The 25,718-nt window shown below is 52.1% G+C and overlaps 1 protein-coding gene across 2 annotated transcripts in view; it reads left to right on the plus strand.

Annotated features, from left to right (window-relative positions):
- The window catches only part of ASIC2 (acid sensing ion channel subunit 2), a gene marked incomplete at its 5' end in the record, with an annotated part of 817,018 nt that extends 792,507 nt beyond the window's left edge, over positions 1-24,511 (plus strand). For both annotated transcript variants that reach the window (XM_081110185.1, XM_081110184.1), the window contains 7 exons: positions 11,172-11,322; positions 13,800-13,856; positions 15,663-15,816; positions 17,760-17,851; positions 21,080-21,159; positions 22,014-22,082; positions 23,612-24,511. In XM_081110185.1, coding sequence (XP_080966311.1) covers positions 11,172-11,322; positions 13,800-13,856; positions 15,663-15,816; positions 17,760-17,851; positions 21,080-21,159; positions 22,014-22,082; positions 23,612-23,713 — 705 coding nt within the window. In that variant the 3' untranslated portion in view covers positions 23,714-24,511. The remainder of the gene's footprint in view (positions 1-11,171; positions 11,323-13,799; positions 13,857-15,662; positions 15,817-17,759; positions 17,852-21,079; positions 21,160-22,013; positions 22,083-23,611) is intronic.
- Positions 24,512-25,718: the final 1,207 nt, after the last annotated feature.

The following is a 25,718-nucleotide window of genomic DNA, read 5'->3' on the forward strand; positions in this document are numbered from 1 at the left end:
TAGGACTGACCTCTCTCTATGCTGTTGAACCATTTCGGAGTTGCTGTGCACAGCTGTGCAGGGTGTAGAGTGCACAACCGCCAGACGTTCCACTCACTCTGACTAAAGTGTGAATGTCGTCCCTAGCACCTTATCATGAGGGCCCCCACAGGACTGACAAGTCAGGGGGAGAACCTGCCTGGGCCCTGGACAGGAAAAGACAAAGGGAGAGGCTGACGCAGGGCTGGAAGGAGTGAAGAAAACCGCGCAGTGCCTGGCCCACATCAGCCTGTGAGTAAGCGGCCAAGCTAGGACTGCGTGACTCCAGTTCATTCCCGGGCGTGAGGCCGCCTCCCCACCAGCATCTCTGCAACACTTCCTTCTCCCTGTTTCCACCAACAAATCACACACCCAGGCAATTTGCTGAGAACACGCCGCCAGCAGCGCCGCCAACACTTGCCCAAGAAATTGTGTCCGGATGGAGATGTGATTATAATGATGCGTCGGCATGCACAGACACGCTGAAAACTCCCGCAAGGCAGCCTTCCGCTGGGCAGGGGCGGGGATGGGGGCGGGCAGGAGGTTAGCAGGGCTGTTTCCTGCGGGGGATGTATATTTGCCGCAAGGTGCAGGTGTCACGATCACAATCACAGAGGATTCTTCAGTCACCTGGGGCTGCTCCCTACACACTGAGCGCTGCACCCAGCACAGTCTGTGCTGCCAGAGGCTCCCCCTCCAGGCCAGGCCACTCTACCTCCACACCTTTGCCCCGGCAGTTCCCTCAATCCAGAGCACCCTTCCCACACCTGATCTGCCTAATGAAATGAACGACATTGTCATTCTAGACCAGCCGTGGGCAAACTACGGCCCACGGGCCGGATTCGGCCCGTTTGAAATGAATAAAACTAAAAAAAAAAAAGACCGTATCCTTTTATGTAATGATGTTTACTTTGAATTTATATTAGTTCACACAAACACTCCATCCATGCTTTTGTTCTGGCCCTCTGGTCCAGTTTAAGAACCCATTGTGGCCCTCGAGTCAAAAAGTTTGCCCACCCCTGTTCTAGACTCAGCTGAAAGATGACCACTCTCCATAAAGTATTTTCTGATCCCCGCCCCTCCAAGTTGGTCTAGCCAGGCCTCCTCACTGCCCCCCCCCCATCCTGTGCCTGGTTACCCCATTAGAGCACTCGCTTTGTTGTGTGCATGCCTGTTCTTTCTAGACAGGGAGCCCCGTTTGTGGTTGTAGGAACCACATCTTATTCATCTTCATAGCCTCGGTTCCTAGCAGTGTTCCTAGAACAGATTAGGTGCTAAATAAATGTTTATTGGACATGGGAGGTGGGTGAGTGGATAGTGGATAGATGGATGGGTGGGTGGTGGATGGGTGAATGGATAGATGGATGGGTGGGTGGTGGATGGGTGAATGGATGGATGGGTGGATGGATAGATGGGTAAATGGCTAGATGGATGGGTGGATGGATGGATGGTGGATGGTGGGTGGATGGATGAATGGATAGATGGATGGGTGGATGGATGGATGGTGGATGGTGGGTGGATGGATGAGTGGATGGAAATAAAGCTGCAAAGGCTGCCCCATGACACCAAAACTAGAAGGGTTCTTGTAGAGCTTCAATACCTGGAGCCAGCAAGGCCTCAGGTGAAAGTAATGTTAGAATGAGGCAAGTCATAGCCTTTCAAAAAAAAATCCTGTTGCTCTTTTGTATAAACATTTTCTGTTCTTGTTATATTCTCTCCACTCATGGACCTTATTGCAATGGATATAACCTAATTATTTTATTATTAGTCACAAACCATGGGTAATTCACTTTCTAAATTGATTTCCGTTGCTTGTTAAAGTGCTGCATCAGCTACTGCTGCTTAGTGTCCAGCCAGCACAACAAGCAACTCGTCTGCGATCTCAGCACAGAATCCTGATTGGGTAAATCCTGGTCCAGATGGTGCCAACACCAGTCTCGGATGCTCCCACACACAGGGGCAGGTTGGGTGGTTGTCCTTGCCAGGGAGTCTCAGTCTGTATTAGTACATCATAATTTTTATCTGGCATATGTGAATACTTAAGCATGTCTAGTTTAATGGGTTCTACAGATGAGGCCTCCCAAAATACATTTCAATTTCAAGCAAATGGCAGTATTTAGATATGTCTAAGACTGTAATCTGTGATTGACTGGTGATGTCTGCCATGTGCCCAGAATTGGGGCAGGAGGAGCAGTCACCTGGTTTGCCTTATAGACTACCACCTACACTACATTATACTGCCTCTGGAGGTTATCTAGCCTGAACCCAGATGCTGCTGCTGAAAAAGCTGAGTCCCCTAAAGAGGACAGCGGGGTAACAGCAGAGCCGAGATAGAACACCTCCTGAACAGAACAGAGACCCCAGAAATCGGCCCAAGCCATTACGGCTCAATTAATATTTGACAAAGGAGGCAAGAGCATACAAAAGAGTCAAGACAGTCTCTTCAATAAATTGTATTGGGAAAATTGGACAGATACATGCAAAAAATGAAACTAGACCACCAACTTACACCATCCACAAAACTAAATTCAAAATAAAAGACTTGAACGTCAGATGGGCAACCATAAAAATCTTAGAAGAATCCGTAGGCAGCAAAATATCAGACATATGTCGTAGCAATATCTTTACCGATACAGCTCCTAGGGCAAAGGAAACTAAGGAGAAAATAAACAAATGGGACTACATCAAAATAAAAAGCTTCTGCACCGCAAAAGAAACCATCAACAAAACGAGAGCACGCCACATGGGAGCACACATTTGCCAATATTACATCAGATAAGGGTTTAATCTCCAAAATTTATAGGGAACTCACACAACTTAACAAAAGGAAGATAAAAATCCAATCCAAAAAAAAATGGGCAAAGGACCTAAATAGATACTTTTTCAAAGTGGACATACAGAAGGACAAGAGACATGCTCAAAGTCACTAATTACCAGATACAAATCAAAACGACAATGAGGTACCATCTCACGCCTGTCAGACTGGCTATCATCAACAAATCAACAAACGACAAGTGCTGGAGAAAGTGCTGGAGAAAAAGGAACCCTTGTGCCCTGCTGGTGGGAATGCAGACTGTTGCAGCCACTGTGGAGAACGGTATGGAGTTTCCTCAAAAAATTAAAAATGGAACTCCCATTCGTCTCAGCAATCCCACTTCTAGGAATATATCCCAAGAAATCAGAAACACCAATCAGAAAGGACATTTGCACCCCTATGTTCATAAGCAGCACAATTCACCATAGCTAAGATTTGGAAACAGCCTAAGTGCCCATCAGCAGGTGAGTGGATTAGAAAACTGTAGTGCATCTACACAATGGAATACTACGCTGTGGTAAAAAAAAAAGAAAGAACTCTTACCATTTGCAACAGCGTGGATGGACCTAGAGAGCATTATGCTAAGCAAAATAAGCCAGTCAGAGAAAGATAAATATCACATGATCTCATTCACTTGTGGCATATAATGAACATAAACTGATGAACAAAAATAGATACAGAGACATAGAAGCATCAAACAGACTGTCAAAACTTAAAGGAAAGGCAGGGGAGGGTTGGGAGGTGGGGTAAGAGATCAACCAAAGGGCTTGTATCCACGCATATGAGCATGACCAATGGACACAGACAATAGGGGGTGGGGGCATGTGCCAGGGGGCAGGAGTGGGCGGGAGAGGTAAATGGGGGGAAAGGAGACATGTAAAATTTTCAACAATAAAGAATTAAATAAGGAAGAGGAAGAGGAAGAGGAGGAGGAAGAGGAAGAAGAAGAGGAGGAGGAGGAAAAGGAGAAAGGGAGGGAAGGAGGGAGGGAGGGAGGGAGGAAGAAAGATCATCTCCTGACCCCCATCAGGAAGGAGCCTTGCAGCTGGACAGAACCAGGTTAGAATCTTGCCTCTCCTGCTTCTTAGCCGTGTGGTGTTGGGCAAGTTACCAAGGTTTGCTCATCAATAAAACGGGGTAATAAAATTTAACTGGCAAGGTTGTCATGAGGATAAACTGTTCCATGAACCTGTGTAGGACTAGTGTTTCCCATATCAGGGTCTGAAGAGCACATGTTCCTATCTCTCCCTCCCACTCAGTAACTCCCTCTGCTTCCTGCAGACCACAACCCAGGGTAGATCCTGTTTTCATGCAGGCAGTGCAGGTAGTTATTAAAGGTGTAGTCTGCTGGGTTCCCATCCAGCTCGTCCATGACCAGAGTCACTTCAATGCCCCAGGCTCCCAGACACACAATGGAGATCCTAGAAGTGCCAGCCCCTGAGGTGGTTGTGAGGATCAAGGACATAGAGCTTGCTAAGGGTCAGTAAACGCCAGCCGTGTCTATGCCCTCCATCAGTCCACAGCCCGTCTTTAGGGCAAATGGTCCTGTTCTCTCAGGGCCCTTGTGGGGACTGAAAGGGGCTATATTTCAGTCTTTTACGATGACTTGAGCTTCTTCCTGATGCCGTCTCTTCTGCTTTGACCTTGTGGGTTGAACGCGCCCTGAAGCTGGCAGAGACGGGAAGGGGAAGGGGGGGATGGGGCGCTTCTCCGTTTCTGTGCGACCTACAAGGACATGTCTCCCCTGAGACTCCTTTGCTGCCTGTGTTACCAACGGATTTGTGGGTTTGACTTTAGGATTTGATTTGATTTTAACATTGTTTAAAAACAGCACAATATAATCATTTGTGAACATGCTTAAATCACTCGGCAGGATGCAATAAAAACATCAAACTGAAAATTATGGCGTAAAAAGCAGGCTCTGGTTTCCAGTCCAGCGGGGCAGGCGAGGCAGAAGTTTGCATTGCAGTGGAAGGTGGGAAAATGGGGTGAGTGGGAGGGATCCCAGGACACAGCAGGGGGACCTCAGAGGGGAACCTGGGGCCTCTCAGAGCACAGTACCCTTCGGACCCCACCCCTTACAGGTGGGACAGAGAAGCCCAGAGACGTGGCATAGCAGGCCCAACATCGCACAGGAAAACCTAGCCCTCAGCTGGTCCGGGACTCATGGGATTCGGTGCCGAGCCCACCTCAGTACAGAGCCCGTGGGCACCAACATGATGGTTCCTCTAGAACTGCCTTCCCTTGGGAAAATACTCGAGAAGATGTCGATTCTGGAAAAGGTAGCAAAGCCATGAGGAGAGCGAAAGGGGGAGCGGGACTAGGACTGGGCGAGGTGGGGAGGGAGCTGTGCTCTGATGCAGACCCTCCTCCAGCACTTTCTGGCATCTTCCATGTGTCCTAAGGCCCCGGGCAAGAGGCTTTCTGTGGAGCTTAACAATGGCCTGATCTCACGTCCCTGTCCCTGTGACCAAACAGAGACCGGAAGGTGTCAGCCAAGGGTGACCGCTGGGTCACACACACCTCAAGTTCAAAACTAGTAGCCTCTGAAGTAGCGAATACCTCAGGGCGATTCTTGTGCAGAGAGAAGGGTTCGGAGAGGCCCAGCCACCTGCTCCAGGTCCCCCGCTAAGTAAGTGGCAGAGCCAGGATTGGAACCCAGCTGGGTCTGACCACAGAGCATGTGCTCCTAGCCTGGCTGCTCTCGGCACACAGGGGCCAGTATCTCGGCCAGGTGGGTAAGTGAGGAAGAGGAGGAAGCCAGGCAGACCAGGACGAAGACCCTGACCTGGCCCAGGAAGGAGCCTGCAGGGGTACCCCCGCGCCTAAAGTGATTGGGTCCAGGTGGGCACCTTGTGCCATCACTGAAGCAAGAGGCCGAGTGGCTGCCATCACAAAAGAGCCAGGCGGGCCTCAGGTGAGGTAGGTGGGCATCTCTCCTCGTCTCCCTCATGCCTTTCCTAACCTTTCCAGGAGCAGAATGAATATATGCTCATGCAGTTTCATCATCTTCTCAGCATCACCCCACACAGCAGCGGCAGCAGCATCCAGCCAAGGCCTCCGAGAGTGGGCTGCAGACACAAGGAAAAGGCCAAGTGAGCTTGGCAAGGGCCTATGGCTTCCTCCCTTGGGGCAGCTCAGACTGCAGACAGGCCTTGGGCAGCTATGCTAACTGCAGCGCCACCTGCTGGCCGGCCTCGGGATCTGTGGGCTGGGAGAGGCTGGGAGAGCCGGTGGCTGAGGACCAGCACAGGATGCCAAGGAGGCAAACCCCAGCTTCTAGTGATAAAGTGAAAGGACTGTAGAGAGAAGCCTCAAGACAGTGGAGCAATGAAAGGCAAGCGCCGGAGTACTCAGTCACAAAAGTTCTGCCTTCTTTATTCAGTTCATAAATTTAAACAATTATCGAAAGCCACCAACCAGTTTCACGGCACAATGGAAAAAACGGGTAAGGGAGGATGAGCTGTCAAGCAAATGCAGGCACCTGTCAAGGCTCAATCCTGGGCATCTCCCCTCTCTCCCTGGGCTGACTCCGCCACCCACAGCTTCATTATACACCGAAGCTCCCCACACGTCCATCTCCAGCCCAGGTCTCTCCCAGCTCGACCCCGAGATCCAGCTGCCTGGTGCCACCTTGGACGCCTGAATTAGTAGGAATCCTTCTCATAATAGACCCAAGTCAAAGTAACTTGATACCAAACAAGGCGGAGATTTGCTGGTCTGTAGAACCAACTTGTGAGGAGAGCAAAGGTGAAGCTGGGCTATTTGTTGCATGAATGAAAGGGTGGGAAAACATGAAAGTTTACTAGAGAAAGGGGATGGGAGCTCAGACTTGGTGAGTACCTACTAGCTGCTGGGCACCGAACTTATTTAATCAGATGGGACTAAATGCTGGGGATGGGCGCAGGGGGCTGTGACGTTTACCCAAAGTCATACAGATAGTTCATGAAAGAATGGAGGGGGCGGGGGTTCTGTCTGGCTCATTCCACTGCCTCTAGTTCTTAAATCAAATAATAGATTTAAGGTCTATGATTAAACATAAGGGGCTTAAGCGACTTTAGAAGTCATTTCATTCCCTGGGTACCCAATGCTTGAATCTCTCTCTTCCCATCCCAGCCAGGTAGTTGGTAGCTTCTGATTGAACACCACCCCTCATGATGGGGAACTTACTCTCGAGACGATGCTTTTATTATGGAATCATGCGGGAGGTTAGAAAGTTGAGCCTGAGTTGTTCCTTCTTTAAGATTAGGTACGGTCATGCGTGTAATGTGCCTGTCCCGGCACCTGCAGCATCAGTAAACACTATCGTGCTCCCCACTTCCCTGATTGCAACGATTCTGAGTCTGTCTTTCCCTTGGGGTGCCCGGAAACAAATGGAATTCTTCTTCCCCAAGACAGCCCTTCGGATATTTGAAGACAGTGCTGCGGGGTCCCCCGGAGGCATTGCTGGCCCCGGATAAACAAATACTCCAACCCGCTTTCAGACACTCACTGGCAAGCACGAGCCCATACTGTACACGCTGCGATTTCCCAGCTGCTGTGGTGTGTGAGGCTTCAGAAAAGCTGACGGGACAGGTGACGAGCCAGCCACAGCAGGGTGGTCGTGGGCTCTGAATCATGACCTCAGCCAGAAAAAGGGAAGTGGTTGACCCTGAGCAGACCTTGGCTCATCACCAGAGGCCTCACCAGCGCCATGCTTGGTCCACCCACTGTGGCAACCTGTTTTAGTGGAAGAAAAAGAAATGAGTAGCCCCCACAGTTAATATTCATCATTTTAGACACACACGCAAGCTTTGCCAAAAGTCACTGTTGGTCCTTCCCAAATCCAATTAGTGTGTGTATGGATCCAGTATTGAGCAGCGTAGGAGACCTAATGCATTCTAATCATCGAACATCTACCCTTAAGTCCTTCCTATTTACAGGTGGGGAAACTGAGATTCCCAGGAGAGCAGTGAATTATCCAGAGTCATACAGGAAATCTGGGCAAAGGCCTGGTCAACTTATGCACTCCAAAGAAAGAGGAGATAGTAAAGCAAACCTACATGGGGAAAAGGGAAGAAGAAAGCAGCCATTAGATCAAAACAAAAGAGGAGAGCTCTGAGAAGTCCTCCCTGGCGTGCTTCTCCCTCCTCCCACCGATTTCCTGCAGAGACAATGTAGTATCGTGTGACAGGTGCAAGGTTGGAGCCAGAAATCCCCGGGACCATAGGCTGGCTCTGCCACTGACAAGGTGTGTGATCTTGAACAGGCTACTTAACCTTTCTGTTACTCAGGTGCCTCGTTAATAAAACGAGCACAGGAACATCTCCCTCCAAGGAGTCCTATGAATGCTAAATGAGTGTGGAGACTTGGGGTTCTCCGTAATGGTGGGCTAGCTTATATCAGACTAAGCCTCCTGGAACTAGGAATTATAAACTTTGGACAAGATATTTTAAAATGCTATTTGATGGGACTAAAGCAGGCAGGACCTGGAGGGTATTCAGCCCTTGAGGCTAGGGACCTGCACTGGGTGAAATACATATTTATCTGACTTCTCCCTGGAGGGCAGGTCAGGTTCTAAGGGAATATTGGAGTAGAGCTCGAGCAGAAAGTAGCAGTCATTACGTTTAAAAAGGCACAAGTCTGCCTGGCTGCTGTGGCTGAGTGGAATGAACATCGTCCCATGCACCGAGAGGTCACAGTTTGATTCCCAGTCAGAGCACATGCCCAGTGTGCAGGCTCGATCCCAAGTACGGGGCGTGCAGAAGGCAGTCGATCAATGTTTCTCTCTCAGATCGATGTTTCTATCTCTCCCTTTCCCTTCCTCTCTCTCTAAAAAATCAATAAAAACATAATCTTTTTAAAAGGCACAAGACAGAGTTCATGGTTCATGATTGCCAGAAAGGTTGAAAATTTGGGGGAAGAAAGATCCTAGAAAGGTGAGACCCACAGAGGGGGAGCTCCAAAATGTTTCTATAAACTTCCCTAAAATCATAGACTGAACCTTGAACTTCATATGGATAGGGGTGGCACTCCCAGAAGCCCAGGACTACAGGTGAAAGAGCTGGGCAGTAATCTCAGCAGCTGCCAATGCAGGGAAGACAGACTTTGTCATTCAAGTCCCACCAAGTTACACCTGATAAGCATCCATCTCAGGCTTTCCGTTCAAATCCCAGAAGTGTCAGACCTTAGGAGTTAACATCACATTCCACGACTAAGGGCTATGGCCCAGGACTAAGGGAAAAACAAAAATATTATACCCCTTCTTATACAAAGCCTAAACAACACCTTCACAAAATCAAAGCGATTCACTCAATGCTGTTCAGTGGAAGATAACTGACCTGGAGCCACTACAGTGATCTACAATGTCCAGCATGCAACAAAAAACGACGTGTCCTTCGCCATACAATCAAAACCTACTCTACACATGAAGAAAGAGGCAAGATGTGAAGAGAAAAATAAACAATTCGTAGAAACAGAGTCACGTATAACCCAATTTGGAATTTAGAAAACAACAACTTTAACATCACAACGATAAACATGTTAAATAATTGCAGAAAGAGATGTAAATAATGAGAGATTGGGGGGCAAGATATGGAAACTTTTTTAAAAAAAGTCAACCTGAAACTGAACAATGCAATGACCTGGAATTTAAAACCATTGGGTAGGACCCAGTAAGTGAACACAGACTTGAAGACACCGGCCGGGGCTTCACATATTTTTGAGACTTATCGTTGGGCAATACGTATTTAGAATGATTATGTCCTCTTTTTTTTTTTAAATTGTTTTATTGCTTAAAGTATTACAAAGGGTATTACATATGTGTCCTTTTTTTTTCCCCACCCTTGACAATCCCCTGGCCTCCCCTGCCCCCCAGTGTCTTATGTCCATTGGTTATGCTTATATGCATGCATACAAGTCCTTCGGTTGATCTCTTACCCCCCTCCCTCCTGCCCCCCAACCCTCCCTGGCCTTCCCGTGTCCTCTTGATGGTTGATCCTGTTACTGTGAAAATAACCCTCTCTATCTGATGCAGTATCTTTGTCTTGAAGTTTACTCTGTGTGAAAGACATTTTGTTGAGCTAAAGAAGTCAGACACAAAAGAGCACGTACTGTAAGTCTTCGTCTATATGAAATTTGAGAAGAGGCGAAGCCAACCTATGGTGATAGAATCCCTAACAGCGATTGCCCGGGCAGGTGGGGGTTGACTGGAAAGGGATAGGAAGGAACTTTCTAAGGTAATTAAAAATATCCTATGTCGCCGAAACCGGTTTGGCTCAGTGGATAGAGCGTCGGCCTGCGGACTGAAAGGTCCCAGGTTCGATTCCGGTCAAGGGCATGTACCTGGGTTGTGGGCATATCCCCAGTAGGAGATGTGCAGGAGGCAGCTGATCGATGTTTCTCTCTCATCGATGTTTCTAACTCTCTATCTCTCTCCCTTCCTCTCTGTAAAAAATCAATAAGATATATTTTTAAAAAAAAATAAAAATAAAAAAATATCCTATGTCTTTTTTAATTTATTGATTTGAGAGAGAGAAACATCCATTTGTTGTTCCACTTGTTTATGCATTCATTGGTCGATTCTTCTATGTGCCCTGACCAGAGAGTGAACCTACAACCTTGGCTTATTGGAATGATACTCTAACCCAGGGCAAAAATGTCTTATTCTTTCTTGAAGTGGTAGTTCCATAGATGTGTAGATTTTTTCAGAACTTGTTGAACTGTACGCTGGACATGTGTGCATTTTATTGTATTTTTTATTCTTAAAATTTTTTTAAGATGTAAAGGACCTGGCTTGGGGCTTAACACAGTAAGTGCTCACCAACCATTAGTTCCTTCATCCTTCACTCTCTTCATCCCCAGCAGGCAAGTGCCATAGGTGTTAGAACAGTTTGCAGTCATTGGGCCTCGGAGAATAAGGGACATGGTCCCCAAAGGAGTTTGTCCACAGCTGGCACTGGAGAGCTGCTCTAGCCAGGGCCAAGGATCATAAACAACACTGTGTATGCCGAAAGCCATTTCATCCCAAACCCTCCTCCAGCTCTAGGTCTCGGGTCCCAAGTCTGGAGGGTAGAATTTCCAAGAGATGGGAGATGGCAAAGTGTGGAAGTGACAAGATGCAGCATGTGTAAAAGGCTCTGTGGAGATCTGCATTTCTGGGAAGGTTCATAAGAGAGGAGATAAGAATACTAATGTTAGAGCCAGATGTTGAAGGCATGTGAGGTCAGTGGGGTCTAGATTGTCATGAATTAGTTGCTCAGTAATTGTTGGTTGATTGAGTAAGTGAGTGAAGGAGGCGCTGAGTCCATCAAGGCTGCACCTCCAGGGCTGACTGCTGCCCCTTCTTCCTGTCTTGCAGCTCACATACCTGCCGCCTCCGTGGGGCGAGTGCCGATCCTCAGAGATGGGACTCGACTTCTTTCCTGTTTACAGCATCACCGCCTGTAGGATCGACTGTGAGACCCGCTACATCGTGGAGAATTGCAACTGCCGCATGGTCCACATGCCAGGTCAGTGCCAGGGAGGGGCGGCCACAGGGGACTGCCTGGGGCCTTCTTTGCGTTTCTCACCCTAGTGAGAAACACTTCCCCCCACCCCCGTCCACGAGCATCCAAAGGGGTGTTATTTGGTGCCCAGACATGTAGAGAGCAGGCAGAAACATCCACTCTAGCAACCGAGGCAGCTCCCTGGGGTCCTGAAGCTTCCAGATGTTTGGAGAACATTCCTCCCAGTGTTTGAGATGTTTGCTAACTGTTTGCTGTGTCCAGATATTTGGAGGCTTGCAATCGTTGCTTCCTCATGTGGTCCATGTTCACACATCCTGATGTGTGTTGCTTTCATCCAGATATTCCCCTTCCTGAACCCAAAAATCCAGCACTCTTTCAAATGAGGCAGACGTCCACCAGCCCGCCTGCACGTGCCGGTGCTGATATTTCCGGTGTCAGACTTACAGTGCATGTGGCCATCTCATCAGAGGCGGTCGGCTTGTCAGAGGCGGCCTTGCAGAGGGAGTGGGGCTGCAGAGGGCAGGGAGGAGGACCGGGGCTGGAGGCCTTGGCTTCTAATTCAGGTTCCTCCACTCACCTGCTTTGTGTCCTGGCCCAAGTTTCTAAACCTCTCTGTTCTCAGCGTCATTATCTTTAAAGTAAAAAAAAAAAAAAAAAAATTAGGCTAAGACATAAAAATGCCTTTAAAACTGCAGAAGTCAGTGGTTGTTGTGTTAGCATATGGGAGGAGGAACCAAAAACCCTGTGGACTGAAGACCTACTATGTGCCAGGAATTTTGCTCGTGTATTTAACAGCTACTATTTCATGTTTATAGCATGCTTTATTTAAGTGTATTTAACGAAATCCTTATGTTAGGCATTTAGTTCATTACCGATTGTTTTTTAATATAACCAATGCTGAAATGAACATCCTCACAATTAACTTCTGAATTATTTCATTAATAATCAGTAATTTATTTAGTAATCTAAGGTTAGAATTCTTGATTTTTAAAATTGCCTCTGAAGCCCTGGCCGGGTAGTTCAGTTGGTGCAGGGGTCCTCAAACTACGGCCCGCGGGCCACATGCGGCCCGCCGAAAACATTTATCCGGCCGCCGGGTGTTTTTGCCGCCGCTGCCTGTCCTGCTTAGCAGCCGACTCGTCCCGGGCCCGCAGTGCGCATGTGTGGAATGTCTGAGGGACAGTGAACTGGCCCCCTGTTTAAAAAGTTTGAGGACCTCTGGGTTAGAGCATTGTCCCAAATGTGCCAAGGTTGTGGGTTTGATCCCTGGTGAGGGCACATATAGGAATCAACCAATGACTGCATCAATAAGTGGAACAACAAGTCAGTGCCTCTCTCTCTCTCTCTCTAAAAATCAATAAATAAAAATTTTATAAATAAATTAAAAAATAAAATTGCCTCTGAGCTGCCTAGAAGACAGAGCAAAAAGGAAAACTATCAATTAAATTATTATTATCAGAGCCCCAGCTGGTTTGGCTTGGTGGATAGAGCATCAGCCTGCAGACCAAAGGGTCCCCGGTTTGATTCCGGTCAAGGGCATGTACCTTGGGTGCAGGCTCCTCCCTGGTTGGGATGCGTGCAGGAGGCAACCAATCGATGTGTTTCTCTCACATCGATATTTCTCTCTGTCTTTCCCTCTCTCTTCCACTCTCTCTATAAAAATCAATGGAAAAATATCCTCAGGTAAGGAGATTATATATATATGAATGAAAGGAGGGAGCATAACAGCCCCTCAGCTCTTGAAAAAGAGTGTTTGGGGAAATAGTGAGGAAAGATATCAAGGTGGACATTCACTGTAGCCCTTGGGAAAAGAGAAAACAGGGGACCCTGGACTTCTACAAAGAGGTGCCAGGAAGGACAGCTGAGCAATAGTTAGTGTTACCTGCCTGCTGCTCAGATTGTGAGGTTTGCCTCAGGGAACCTGAGCTGAAAGCAAGCAGTCATTCCACCCAGGACACTGGCCCTAACCTCTCAGTTACTGGTGGGGATGCAGGGTGCAGCAAGAGGCGCTTACAGAGCAGCCCTTCTCCCAGTCCTGTGTGTGGTGGGAAGAGCCTCAGGATCAGGGTCCACAGCCCCCCCCCCCCCCCATCACTGCCACTCCGGTGCCTGGGAAGGCAGGCTGCAGTACTTCCCCCTTCAGGAGGAAGCGACCCACGCCCAGGACTTAGGAGATGCTTACCGCCTCCCCCGACTAGCAGATCAGCCAGCAAGATTTCCTCACCCATCACCAGTGCAGCCATCAGGGAGGGTCCCCCTAGTCCCTGCCCATGGTCACAGGGCAGATGGGAACCCAGTCTTCCGGCTCTGGGTGCACTGCTCCCGATGCCCCCAGGCTGCCCTGGTCCAGGGCTCCCTTTGGACTGGCCAGTGGCAGATGGCTGCCCCTGCCTGTAAGGGGTGCGCTGCCTGCCCCCATCCCCAGCCCCGGGAGGGGAGGTGCTGCGGCCTTTGTACCTCCCTGTGTTTCTTCTTTGCAGGGGACGCCCCTTTCTGTACCCCCGAGCAGCACAAGGAGTGTGCAGAGCCTGCGCTCGGTCAGTACTGGGGACACGTGGAATGCTGGGGAGGGCCTGAGACGCGCTCTCCTGAGCGTAGGAGAAAGGTTGGGTGGGAGGGGGAATGGGGAAGGGTGAGGGGAGCGGCTGGATGGAGTGGAATGGCTGCAGGAGAGGGAGGTGGAGAGCAGGTGGGAGGGAATTGATGCAAGTGGATGAGGGCTGGGGAGAGAAAGGAGGCAGAGAGGTGGACAGAGAGCAGTAATGTCAGGGGGTAGGGGTGCTGAGGAATGCAGATGAGGGGCAGAGACGAGGGAGGATGCATGACAGGTGTGGGGGGCCCAGAAGGAGTGTGACAGTATCCCCCCCCCACACACACACACGCACACACATGCACACATGCACACACATGCACACACATGTGCGCACACATGCACACACGCACATGCTGGTAGCTCACACAGCTAGGCCACCAAGGTTATCCCAAAGCAGGTGAGCCCAAGGAGGTGGGGCAGAGGAAAGAGGTAAGGCCGAGTGTGCATGGACTTGAGTGCCTTGGGGCAGCTGCACTTGCTGGAGTTAAGTGGGGGCAGCTCTTGACTCACACTGCCAGAGCTTCCAGGATTGGAGGCGAGGGGTGTGCTGGTGAGAGGACAGGCAGTGACTTCCGATGTGTGCAAAGACTCAGTCTCTCCTTGGAGTGAGGCATCAACAAAACCCATGGGCAGCCAGAAACACTGAGATGGTTAGAGGAAAGAGGGAGGGAAATGTTGTCTTTAACCACCCGGTCATAAATGGAGAGGAGGGAGAGGAGGGGAGGGGAAGGGTGGGGGAGGGAGGAGAGAATACATCAGGGGTTCTCCACCTTGGCTGCACGTTAGAATCACCTGGGAATCTTTTTAAAATCCTGATTTCTGGGCCTCATCCTCCGGAAATTCTGTTTCTTTGTTACTGATGTTGTGGCCCTACCCCATAACAAAGAAACAAGAATTTCCGGAGGATGAGGCCCAGAAATCAGGATTTTAAAAAGATTCCCAGGTGATTCTAATGTGCAGCCAAGGTGGAGAACCACTGGACTAGATGAACCTGGATGTGGGGAGTTTGCCTCTAGAGCAGTGGTTCTCAACCTTCTGGCCCTTTAAATACAGTTCCTCATGTTGTGACCCAAACCATAAAATTATTTTCGTTGCTACTTCATAACTGTAATGTTGCTACTGTTATGAATCGTAATGTAAATATCTGATATGCAGGATGGTCTTAGGCGACCCCTGTGAAAGGGTCGTTCGACCGCCAAAGGGGTCGCGACCCACAGGTTGAGAACAGCTTCTCTAGAGAAAGGAGTGCAAATCTTGGCCCGTGTCCTAACCCAGCGGGCCCAGGAGGTGGGCATTGGCTATGGGGAGCCAGCCCCAGAGGGAATCCGCAGAGCCCAGCTTTCGGAGGCAGTGGCCTCCCACATGTGCCTTTGCCCACTTTGTGGATGGGGCCACTGAGGCCAGGAGCAGAGAAGAAGGCCCGGGAAGTTTAAGGGGCCGGGACTCCCTCGGAGCCTGTTCTCCAAAAGCGGTGCCTTTTCAACAGTTTTTAAAGGGCCACATAACAGTGAGAGAAGCAGAAGGAACACGGGACCAAGCGTAACCTAGAAAGAGTGGGCACTTTTTCATAAGCGCTCGCACCCTCAACCTAGAGCAGCAGCCCAGCTCCCCTTCTCTCTGCAGCCCCCCACCCCTCACTCACCAGGGAGGGCACCTCTTCCCAGCTCATCTCTCTCCTGCTGGACCTGCTGCCCTGGCCCAGAGGTCCCAGTCCCCACAGTGGACTAAGCCCCCTCCCTCTCCCCTGCAGGTCTGCTGGCGGAAAAGGACAGCAATTACTGTCTCTGCAGGACACCCTGCAACCTGACCCGCTACAACAAAGAGCTCTCCATGGTGAAGATCCCCAGCAAGACGTCAGCCAAGTACCTCGAGAAGAAGTTTAACAAATCAGAAAAATATATCTCGTAAGCTCAGGGGCATGTGGACGGGGGAGGAGGGGGGTGGTATGGATCAGGAGGAAATTAGGAGCAATCAAGGAAAAGGGCAAAGGCAAGCAGTTAGTTCCATTTAGCAGACATTAATTGAGCACCTAGTGTGTGACGAGCTCTGTGCTCAGCACTCAGACTATGAAGACAAAGATGATTAAGATGCAGTCCCTGCCTTTAAGGAGCTTATAGTCCTGCAGGGCGACAAGCAGACAACTGAATGTGACAAAGGCTGATCCAGGCCCCAGGGATACAGGGAGGTACTTGACTGCACCTCACATGGGGATGCTGCCACGGAACGCGTCAAGAGATTTTTTAAATGATGCATAGGAGTTTTCCAGGCAGGCTTTGCACATTCTGTTCCCTCTTCCCAGAATGCTTTTCCTCTCACTCTTCACCTGACTGGTCCCTCATGGTGCAGGTGTTCATTTCAATTTCATCACCTCAGTCTGCCGGCATTGAGCATTTTAAATATAGCTTGAGCCCTGGCCGGTTTGGCTCAGTGGATAGAGCATCAGCCTGCAGACTGAAGGGTCCCGGGTTCAATTCTGGTCAAGGGCACATGCCTGGATTGTGGACCCGATCTCCAGTAGGGGGCGTGCAGGAGGCAGCCAATCAATGATTCTCTGTCATCATTGATGTTCCTATCTCTCTCTCTCTCTCTCCCTTCCTCTCTGAAATCAATAGGGGAAATATATATATATATATATCCTCCCCTGCAGGCCTGGTCACCCCCAACTGCCCTCCCCTGCAGGCCTGGTCGCCCCCAACTGCCCTCCCCTGCAGGCCTGGTTCCCCACAACTGCCCTCTCCTGCCAGCCATCTTGTATCCACATGGGGGCAACCACCTTGTGCATTGGAGTGATGGTCGATTTGCGTATTACTCTTTTATTAAATAGGAGATATATATATAAATATTAAACATAGCTTGAGTGACTTGGGAACTGAACTGTAATTTTATTTAATTTGAACTTGTTGAGCAGTTTTAGAGATACCCTTCGGGCATTCGCTTAGAGGATGGATGGGAAGCTGGGTGGGCAAAAGGGAGCCAGTTAGGAGGTCATCGCCATAAACCAGGCAAGAGTTGGTGCTGCTTTGGCACCTCAGAGAGCCCTGCGTGGAGAGAGGGGGTTTGCTTCTCTCCCCAGCCACTCCCTCCTGCCAGCACCATCGCCAGAGCCCATCCTGGGCGGATGTCTACAAAGCAGACTGCTTCTGTTCAGGGGGTTGGGGACTGGCTTTGAGGGCATTGTGCACAGCACCGAAGGAGATGGGAATCGTAGGAGGTGCCAGGGCCTGCTGCTGAGCAGACATTCTGCAGGCAGCAACGGAGCCTCCTGCCAAGATGTGTCTCATTAACACATCTGCCTAAAGGAGCAGAGGGAACCAAGGTGCTCCTGCCAGAGCCGCCCCCCCCCCCCCCATATAGATTTGTGCCCTAAAAAGCCACTCCGGCTCTAGCAGCTGACCTGGTAATGCCAGGGTGGGGCCTCTGACTAGAAGCTTGTTGTAAATCCCAGTAGGAACTCGGGGACTCTCAGGAGTGGGTAGGGGGGTCAGCTGGGCAGGCAAGCCTCGTCAAAAGAGTCCTGAGCTCGCCTCTCAGGAAGGACCGGGCAGACCCCCTTAGGGACCAGAGAACTGGGAGGCAAGGCAGCGTGCAGAGTCGGGGAGAGAACTCGGGGCAGAGGGGGCCACTGATAGGTGCCTCCAGGTTCAGCCCCCAGGCCTGTGAGGAGCATGGAGTGGAGTCAGGGCTCCCGGTCTCAAGGCCCAGCTCTGCCACTAACCAGCTCACACGTTGGGCGGTGGTGGCACTTCCCGGGCCTCAGTTTCTCCATCTGTCCAAGGGAAAGCTGTTAGATGATGGCTGTGGATCCTGGCGGGTCCACCCATGTACGTACTGAACGTTCCCTCCGCAGCGAGAACATCCTCGTTCTGGATATATTTTTTGAAGCTCTCAATTACGAGACGATTGAACAAAAGAAGGCGTATGAAGTTGCTGCCTTACTTGGTAAGTCAAAGCGTCTGCTGCACAAATTTCCGCATCTCCTGGGAGGTGAGAGGGAGGGGGTGGCAGGCGGGCAGCAGGCGGGCAGGTCGAGCTCTACGCCTCCTGACAAGTCTAGCTCTACGCCCGTCATTGTTCCCTCCATCCTTGTACGGCTCCTGCCCCAGAACGCGAAGACCTCCAGTGTGGTGCAGGTGCTAGGCCAGTTCATGCACTCTCTGCCTCAGTTTCCCCATCAACACAGGGAGGCGGGTGGGCGGAAGATCTCTCAGGGCCTTTCCAGAGCTGCCCTCTTGGATTCCATGGTTCTCTGCCCCCAGGTTGGTGTCAGAGTCTTGGGGTGGGGCAGGAAGAAAGAGCTGTCAGGTGCCAGGAAGACTGAGTTGTGGAGGGTCCCCAGGCGGTGGACACAGTGAGGGTCCCCAGTGGAGCCCCCCTGGAAAGCAGAGTTGCTGCACTGAGAAGGCCAGGTGGCCCCCTGTCCTTTGTCAAACACAAAAGAAGGGCCACTTGTCCCCAGGTATCTACAGACCTGACTGCCACCCCACACAAGTTGCCCTGGCCCCGTAGGCACATAATGGATGCAGGGAGTTCATTCCAACCCTGCCCCAGCCCAACACAACATGCACAAGACCCCTGAGGCAGACAGACCTGCCCCTTGGGGGCGCCTGCCAACTCCCCCTCACTCTCAAGAAGGGATCTGCAAGGAAGAGTAGCCATTGTTGCCTCTGTGAGCTGAGGGGGCAAGGAGAGGAAGAGACACCGTCTACCTGAGAGTATAAAGCAAAGACCAGCTGTGAGAATGTAGGCCAGTGTCTCCTCCTCACTGGCCTCAGGTCCCTCATCTGTAAAATGGGTCTGATGAAATCCACTCTATGTGTTGGCTGTGATGGTTAAATGTGGTAAAGCCCCAGCCCACAGAAGGTCCAATAATATCATTTCTGGTCCCTGGACAGTCTCTGTGCCAGGTACCAGCACCTGGCTGGTGTTACCAGGCGCCATCGGGCCTTTCTGCACCTCTCCCAGGAGGCTGGGTCCCAGCGGGGTTAAGGTGGCTGTCGCTCAGGCCTCTCAGGCCCCTGTGCCCAAAGGGGCTGAGTCTAAAGACTTGTGCCCTGGGCCGGAGATGTGGGCTCTCCCCTGCCCTTACCACCTCATTTCCTAAATGGACCCAGGACATGACTCCTCCCCACCCCCACATACGCTCACAGTCTCACAGACACACACACGGCAGGGAGGGCCTGAGCTCGGATCCGTCAGGAGGGACAGCTCGTCTCTGCATGAGATATGAGGATGAGCATTCCTAGCATTGTGTTCCCTCCCAGAATAGCCACTGAGAAAAGCATGGGGCCATCTGCAGCCTCGTGATGGGAGCGTGTGCCGCTGTGAACCGTCAGTCACAGGCTGTCTGGCCCCTGTCTCACTACCAAACGGCCCACGCCCTCACCTCAGTGCACAATGCACCCCGTGGCCACACACGCTCCATGGGGAGCCGCACACACAGGTGTTCACCTGCACAGACCCTTGGGCACATGCACTGCATGCCTACACTCACACTCTTAACTACAACAGCCCATGCACACAAACACACTCACACCTGCACATACTCACTCATGCTCACACTCAGACACACAGTCCACCTCCACAAAGCCACTCACACACTTAGACACTCTCTGTCTACCTACCGTAGACCTAGATCGCCACCTACATAAAGCCACCAACAGCCAGATGTACTGCCTATTTCTATACACATACTGCACATGCACGGGACCCTGGCACATACCCCACACTCAGTCACACTTCTCACACATACAAACACACACTCACACCTGACGTGCACACTCCCCGATACACCTCCACTGAGGGCATGAGAGTGAGCATGAGGGGGGAAAGGCCTGCAGGGAGCCTTTTGAGCTCAGCACCAAGTCCCACCAGGAGGAACCCCATCCCCTCCCCACGAACTCAGCTTGTTCAGGATGTGGCTGTTGGGCTCCTCCCAGCTGTGATCAGGGGAGGAAGGGGCAGATGTACCCATCAGAAAGTTCTCAGACCAAGAGGTCATCCTGGAGGGTCCAGGAGGACTGTGTGCCCACCCCAACAGCACCCCCATTCCCAGCACTCTCCCAGCCCAGACTTAGAGATTACAGCTGGGAAGCACTTCACAGCTCATCTCCTCCAAGCCCCCTCCCAACGGCCTCTACCACTTGAAGGCACCGCTCCTGAGAGGGTCAGGGCTTATCAAAGCCACACAGCGAGCTGGTGGCCACTCCAGCCCAGAGCCCCAGAGAGCAATGGACAAAGCACTGTGGGCTTCTGGGGGATCACAACCCCTGGAGAATGGGCTCATAGCCACTCATATATAAACTCTCCCACAAAAGCCGGGTGCCCGCACTGAGTGTTTCCATTCATTTCGGAGGATCGCCAACCATCTGAAGCGCCCACAGGAGTGGGGTTTTCAAACTCTGGTGGGCCAGAGGACTCCCTGGGGAATGGATAAATCCTGACCTCCAGACCCCGACCCCAGATCTGACATGTAGCCTGGGGTAGGTCCAGGCATCTGCACTGACTACAAGACTCCCAGGAGTTTGATGCGGGGGGATCTGAAGGCCAGTCCAGAATAGCTTTGGTCAAGGGGCCCATCCGCCCCAGGGTAAGAACCTCTGCTCTAGAGAGACCAAATCGAACATTTACCTTTGGGTAAGGGAGATAGAAGATGCGTCCAAGGGCCTCATCCCAAGAGGGAGAGGTGCCCCAAGGTGACCCTGAAGGTCATGTCATGATTAAAGGCATAGGCGCGGAGCCCTCTTGCAGCACCGCTCCCACAACCCCCATTCAGGGCACCTACACTTGTGTCTCAGGCTGTGCCCTTGCCCAGGGCAAGGACCACATGTGTCTCATCTCTGTTCTCAGCCCAGAGCCAAAGCGAGGCCCAATCAGTGCGGTTTCTAATGTAATTGGCAAGCCTATCAGCCTATGAGGTCTATTCTGGAACCTCCAATAAGCATTCGGGTTAGTTCGCATCCTCACTAGGTGCTGCACCTATCAGCTCTCAGAGCTGTGCATCGAGGGAGGAACTTGTCAAAGGCCTGCCTTCCAGTGACAAGCCCGGGCTCCCCTGGAGGGGGGCGGGAGTCACTCAGAAGGTCTGGGTTCTGAGTTCCGGGTCTGTTCGCCCTTCCTGGAAGTGCTGTGAGTGAAACCAAACCTTTGGTCTTTTCTGTCTCTCTCCAGGTGACATTGGTGGCCAGATGGGGTTGTTCATTGGTGCTAGTATCCTCACAATACTAGAGCTCTTCGATTACATTTATGAGGTAAGATTTGGGATCCCCCTTGGGGAAATGACCACATGCGGGTGCCCTCATCCTGCCCCCATGCCCAGAACCGAAGCACCTCATCTCCACCAGAGCCTGCACCCTCCTCCTGTCCATGGCTATTGTCTGTCACCAGCCCTAGATATCGGGCAGGGATGAATGTAAGGGAGGGGAAGCCACAGCCCTGTGGAGGAAACGCCGTGGGCTGTCTACACGAGCAGGGAGGGAGGAGCAGGGAGGAGATGAGACTGGGCTGAGGCCAGCTCTGAGCCCCTCCCACAGCTATCCTGGATATGCACACACACACACACTCTTATACCACCCTTACACATTACTCACAAATGCACACGTACCATACACACACATACACCACACACACACACACACACACTTATACGACACTTAACACATTACTCACAAATGCGCACACACACACACACACACACACTTATACCACCCTTACACATTACTCACAAATGCACGCGCACCATACACACACATACACCACACACACCACTCTCACAAACACACACACTATACCACACTTAACACATTTTTTTGTGCAGTTGTGGGAGCCAGCACGCCAGCACGTGTTGCTTCTCCACACTGTCCATCCCCAGGAGAAGGCGGTCCGCACTGCGACAGGGCCCTCCTGTGACCTCTCCAAGCTCTGGCCCCTGCACCAGAATCCCGTGGCAGCCCAGGGATGGGGCGGAGGCTCCTGCCCGGCGGGGGTCCTGCAGCCCAGGCGGCTGCTGCCACGGTGGCTCCCCCCCAGGGAACCCAGGGCAGGGAGGCCTCTTGCCTTTGCCCCTTCCCCCAGCCTGACCACTCCCTTCCGGCCTCTCTTGCAGCTGATCAAAGAGAAACTATTAGACCTGCTGGGCAAAGAAGAGGATGAAGGGAGCCCTGATGAGAACGTGGTGAGAGCGGCTTGTGGGCTGGAGGTAGATTGGCTCCTCTGGTCTGTACAGGCGACGTGAAACCAGATACGGAGCCAGAGCAGGAGGGGCCGTGGAGTGGAAGGGACCAGGGCTCCGGATGGAGCTGTCCTGGCTGGGTCCCAGGTCCCTGCTTCTGAGCTGTGTGCCTGGGGACATGTCCCTATCTCCCTGAGCACCTGCCTCTTCGCAGGGACCTGGGGTGGAAGCGGGTTGGGGCGGGGTGGAGGGGTGTCATTCAGATGAGGGAGACCAGCCTATGAAACAATCAGCATGCCTAGTGGTTTGTTTTTTTTAATATACTTTTATTGATTTCAGAGAGGAAGGGGAGGGAGAGAGAGAAACATCAATGATGAGAGAGGACCATTGATCCGCTGCCTCCTGCACGCCCCCTACTGGGGATCCAGCTGCCACAACCCAGGCATGTGCCTTGACTGGGAATCGAACCTTGACCTGGTTTATAGGTCGATGTTCAACCACTGGGCCACACTGGCCGGGCAGCATGCCTAGTTTATAGTAAGTAGTCAGCAAGTTCAGGTTCCTCCACTTCCCTCCTGCCTCCGAAATGTCTTAGTCATAGGTTCCCCCTCTATCCTTCCCCCGCCTGCAGTATCGTCCTCATCGAGTCTCTCCAAATTCTTACCACGGCCTTCTGGCCAGTGTCTGCTCCCAGCCCTCACTGCCTCCCACCTGGAGCAGCGCAGGACAGACTGGGGATCTCCTGGAAGATCCTCGGTCTCTCGGCCACACCCTGCCCAGGGACCCAGGATGACTGTTCCCTGTGTGCGGTCTAACCCTGAAGGTCCTTTGGGCAGCTGTGACCCGCTCTGGTTCTGGCCTTTGAGGCCTCCGCCCTTACAGCTTGGCCCTAGCGATCAATCAGCACCCCCAGCCCCAGGCCTAGCCCCAGGCTGCACCTCCTCACCCCAGCTAGGCCCCAGAGGAGGCCCCGAGGCCAAGGGTGGGATGGGCTATCCAGCCCACAGCCAGACGTCACTCAGATGTAGCTTCAGGTGGCACATCAGGGGACTTCTAGGAGGAAAGGCCACACCCCATCACCAGAGAGTCCTCTCCCTGCGCCGGGGGCACCCAGGGGGGGCAGTGGTGAGGGTTCTGAAGGCAGGGAGGCCCCTTCATGCCACAGATGCCAAACCAGTGCATGGGGTCTCTGGGGCAGAAGCAGCAGTGCCCCGGGGAGCCCACAAGTGAGGAGCGTGGTCCCCAAGGCTGCCAGTGGCACCTGATGAAGTTTTGAATATGAACACCACCTTTGCCCGGCTGGTGTGGCTCAGGAGGTCATGGTCCGATTCCCGGTCAGGGCACATGCCCCAGCTGTGGGCTCGATCCCCAGTGCGAGGCGTGCAGGAGGCAGCCGATCAATGATTCTCTCTCATCATTGATGTTTCTATCTCTCTCTCCTTCTCCCTCCCTCTCTGAAATCAATAAAAATACTGATTTAAATAAATAAACAAACAAACAAACAAACAAACACCACCTTCCCCTCCCTCCAGAGCACCTGTGAGACGATGCCAAACCACTCTGAAACCATCAGCCACACTGTGACTGTGCCCCTGCAGACGGCCCTGGGGACCTTGGAGGAGATCGCCTGCTGACAGCCCTCGGAGCGCCCGGCACCCCCAAGCAGACCCTGAGGCCCAAGACCCGGGACAGGGGACAGCAGGCGCAGGCGGGATGGCCCCTGATGACGGAAAGCAGCAAGAGCCCCCGATGCACACATAGCAAACTCTCTGCCAAAACCTCGCTGCGGCCACGTGGACACGGCCTGTCCTCGGTCCCCGCCGTGCGTCCCTCTTAGGAGACATGAGACACATTCTGGAACAGTCCAAGGACCAACCTGCCATCACATCTCACTGCCAGATGTAGAAAGCACCTGCATGCTCAGACTTCTCACGGCGCCACCTCCACGTCTGTCTGTGTACGAGACGCTCCGCTGCGCGGTTCCCTCGCGGTGGGACCGGGTTCCGGCCCCCAGTCACCGCGAGGCCACAGCTGGAATCGCAGCTGCACAATCGAGGGAAACCGCAGAACTGTCGGCCACGTCCGGTCCTTGTGTGGTTCGTGAAGGTCCTTAACCTGCCCACAGTCCCCTTCCCGCCCCAGCCGACCCTCCCCGGGCCGAGCCCCTCCAACCCCAGCGCCTGTGACGGAGGCCTGCGGCCTGGTGACTCCGGCCCGTGTCCTGGCTCCCACGCGTTCTGCCCTCCCTGTGACATGGCTTGTACAATCCGATTCTGTCTTTGGGGGGGTTACTGTCTGTCAGAGGTCCATTTCGTTTTGTTTTCTGATCTTTGGGTTTGCTGTTCCGAGTTCGGTTTGGTTTTCCCATTTTTCTCTGGCGTTTATTTATTCGTGCTTCCCGTCACGGTCATATTAAAGCTGGTCTTGTGGAAGTGGCTCCACGGTGTCTGCCTCCTCCCACCCTCGGGTCTCTCTCCCCACGCACCTAGGAGAGGGCCAGACCTCCCAGGCCAAGGACCACAGGTTCTATCAAGTTTTGTGCAGCAACACTCACTAATCTTTAACAACGACTGATCGTGACCTTGTAAATGACTTCACGACCCACTCACAGATGGGTCATAGCCCAGGGTCTGAACGACACGCCTGGGCCGTGGTGTGAAGAGGGAAGGCGGAGAACACGCCCAGACACAAAAAACGTAGAGGAGGCCTTCACGCTTTCTGCTCTCCACCTTCCGTCCTGCCTCCTGACCCCGTCAGTGAACTTGGGCTGCACACAGGCCCAGCGTGGCCTCCCTCCCACACACCAGCGCTCCAGGACCTCTCTGCGCCTCAGCTCTTCACCCACCACACAGACTGCTTGTCCCTGTAGGGGTCACCTTTGCCTTCGGCCTCGCTCCTCATAAGTCCTCAGGGGTGGTCCAGAGGGGAAAGGAGGTGGGGAGGTGCCTTTAGGCTGCAGGGGGGCTGCTCTTTCCAGCCCTGGGTGGCAAAAGAGAGCTTGCCGTTCAGGCAGAATCCTTGTGCCATCATTTCTCCAGATGCTGCCAGGGCACGGGCATCCCTCTCCTGAGACAAAGTCACTCCTCACTGCTTCGGGCTGGAAGATACCGTGCTGGTGCCCAGAGGGTCGGAGGCAGAAGAGCAGAGAGTGTCCTCAGGCGCCCCCATCAGAGCCAGGAGCCAAAGGACATGCCTATTCAGTGAGTCTGGAAACTATCAGATGCTCGGCTTTGTCCCAGTTTAACAGTTTCATCAATTTTTTAAAATCTATAGATTAAGTTGCAATTCCACCTGCTTCGTTGGATTTCTGGCTTCCTTTAAAAAGCACGTGCACACACAAACAACCTCAGATCAATGTGAGGTAGAGCAAAGAATATTCTAGCCGCTAGCGGGTTTGCATTGCTTCCGGCCTCCCATACGTTATGTGCTCCTTCTGATTGGGGGATTCTGGCTTTGCTCACCTTGGAGCAGGTCTATAAGCTTAACCTCCTTAAAGGGGAAAAGGCAGGAAATTCAAGAGAGCAAGTCAATAGCCAACTACTGATTATTATTGGCTGGTTGTTAACCAAAGACCTAGTTGCCTGAACTCCTGGGAGTGGCGGGGTGTTTTTTATTATTCTCACTTCAAACAACCATTTT

This window comes from Myotis nattereri (genome assembly GCF_964212035.1).
Source record: "Myotis nattereri genome assembly, chromosome: 16".
Taxonomy (NCBI): Eukaryota; Metazoa; Chordata; class Mammalia; order Chiroptera; family Vespertilionidae; genus Myotis; species Myotis nattereri.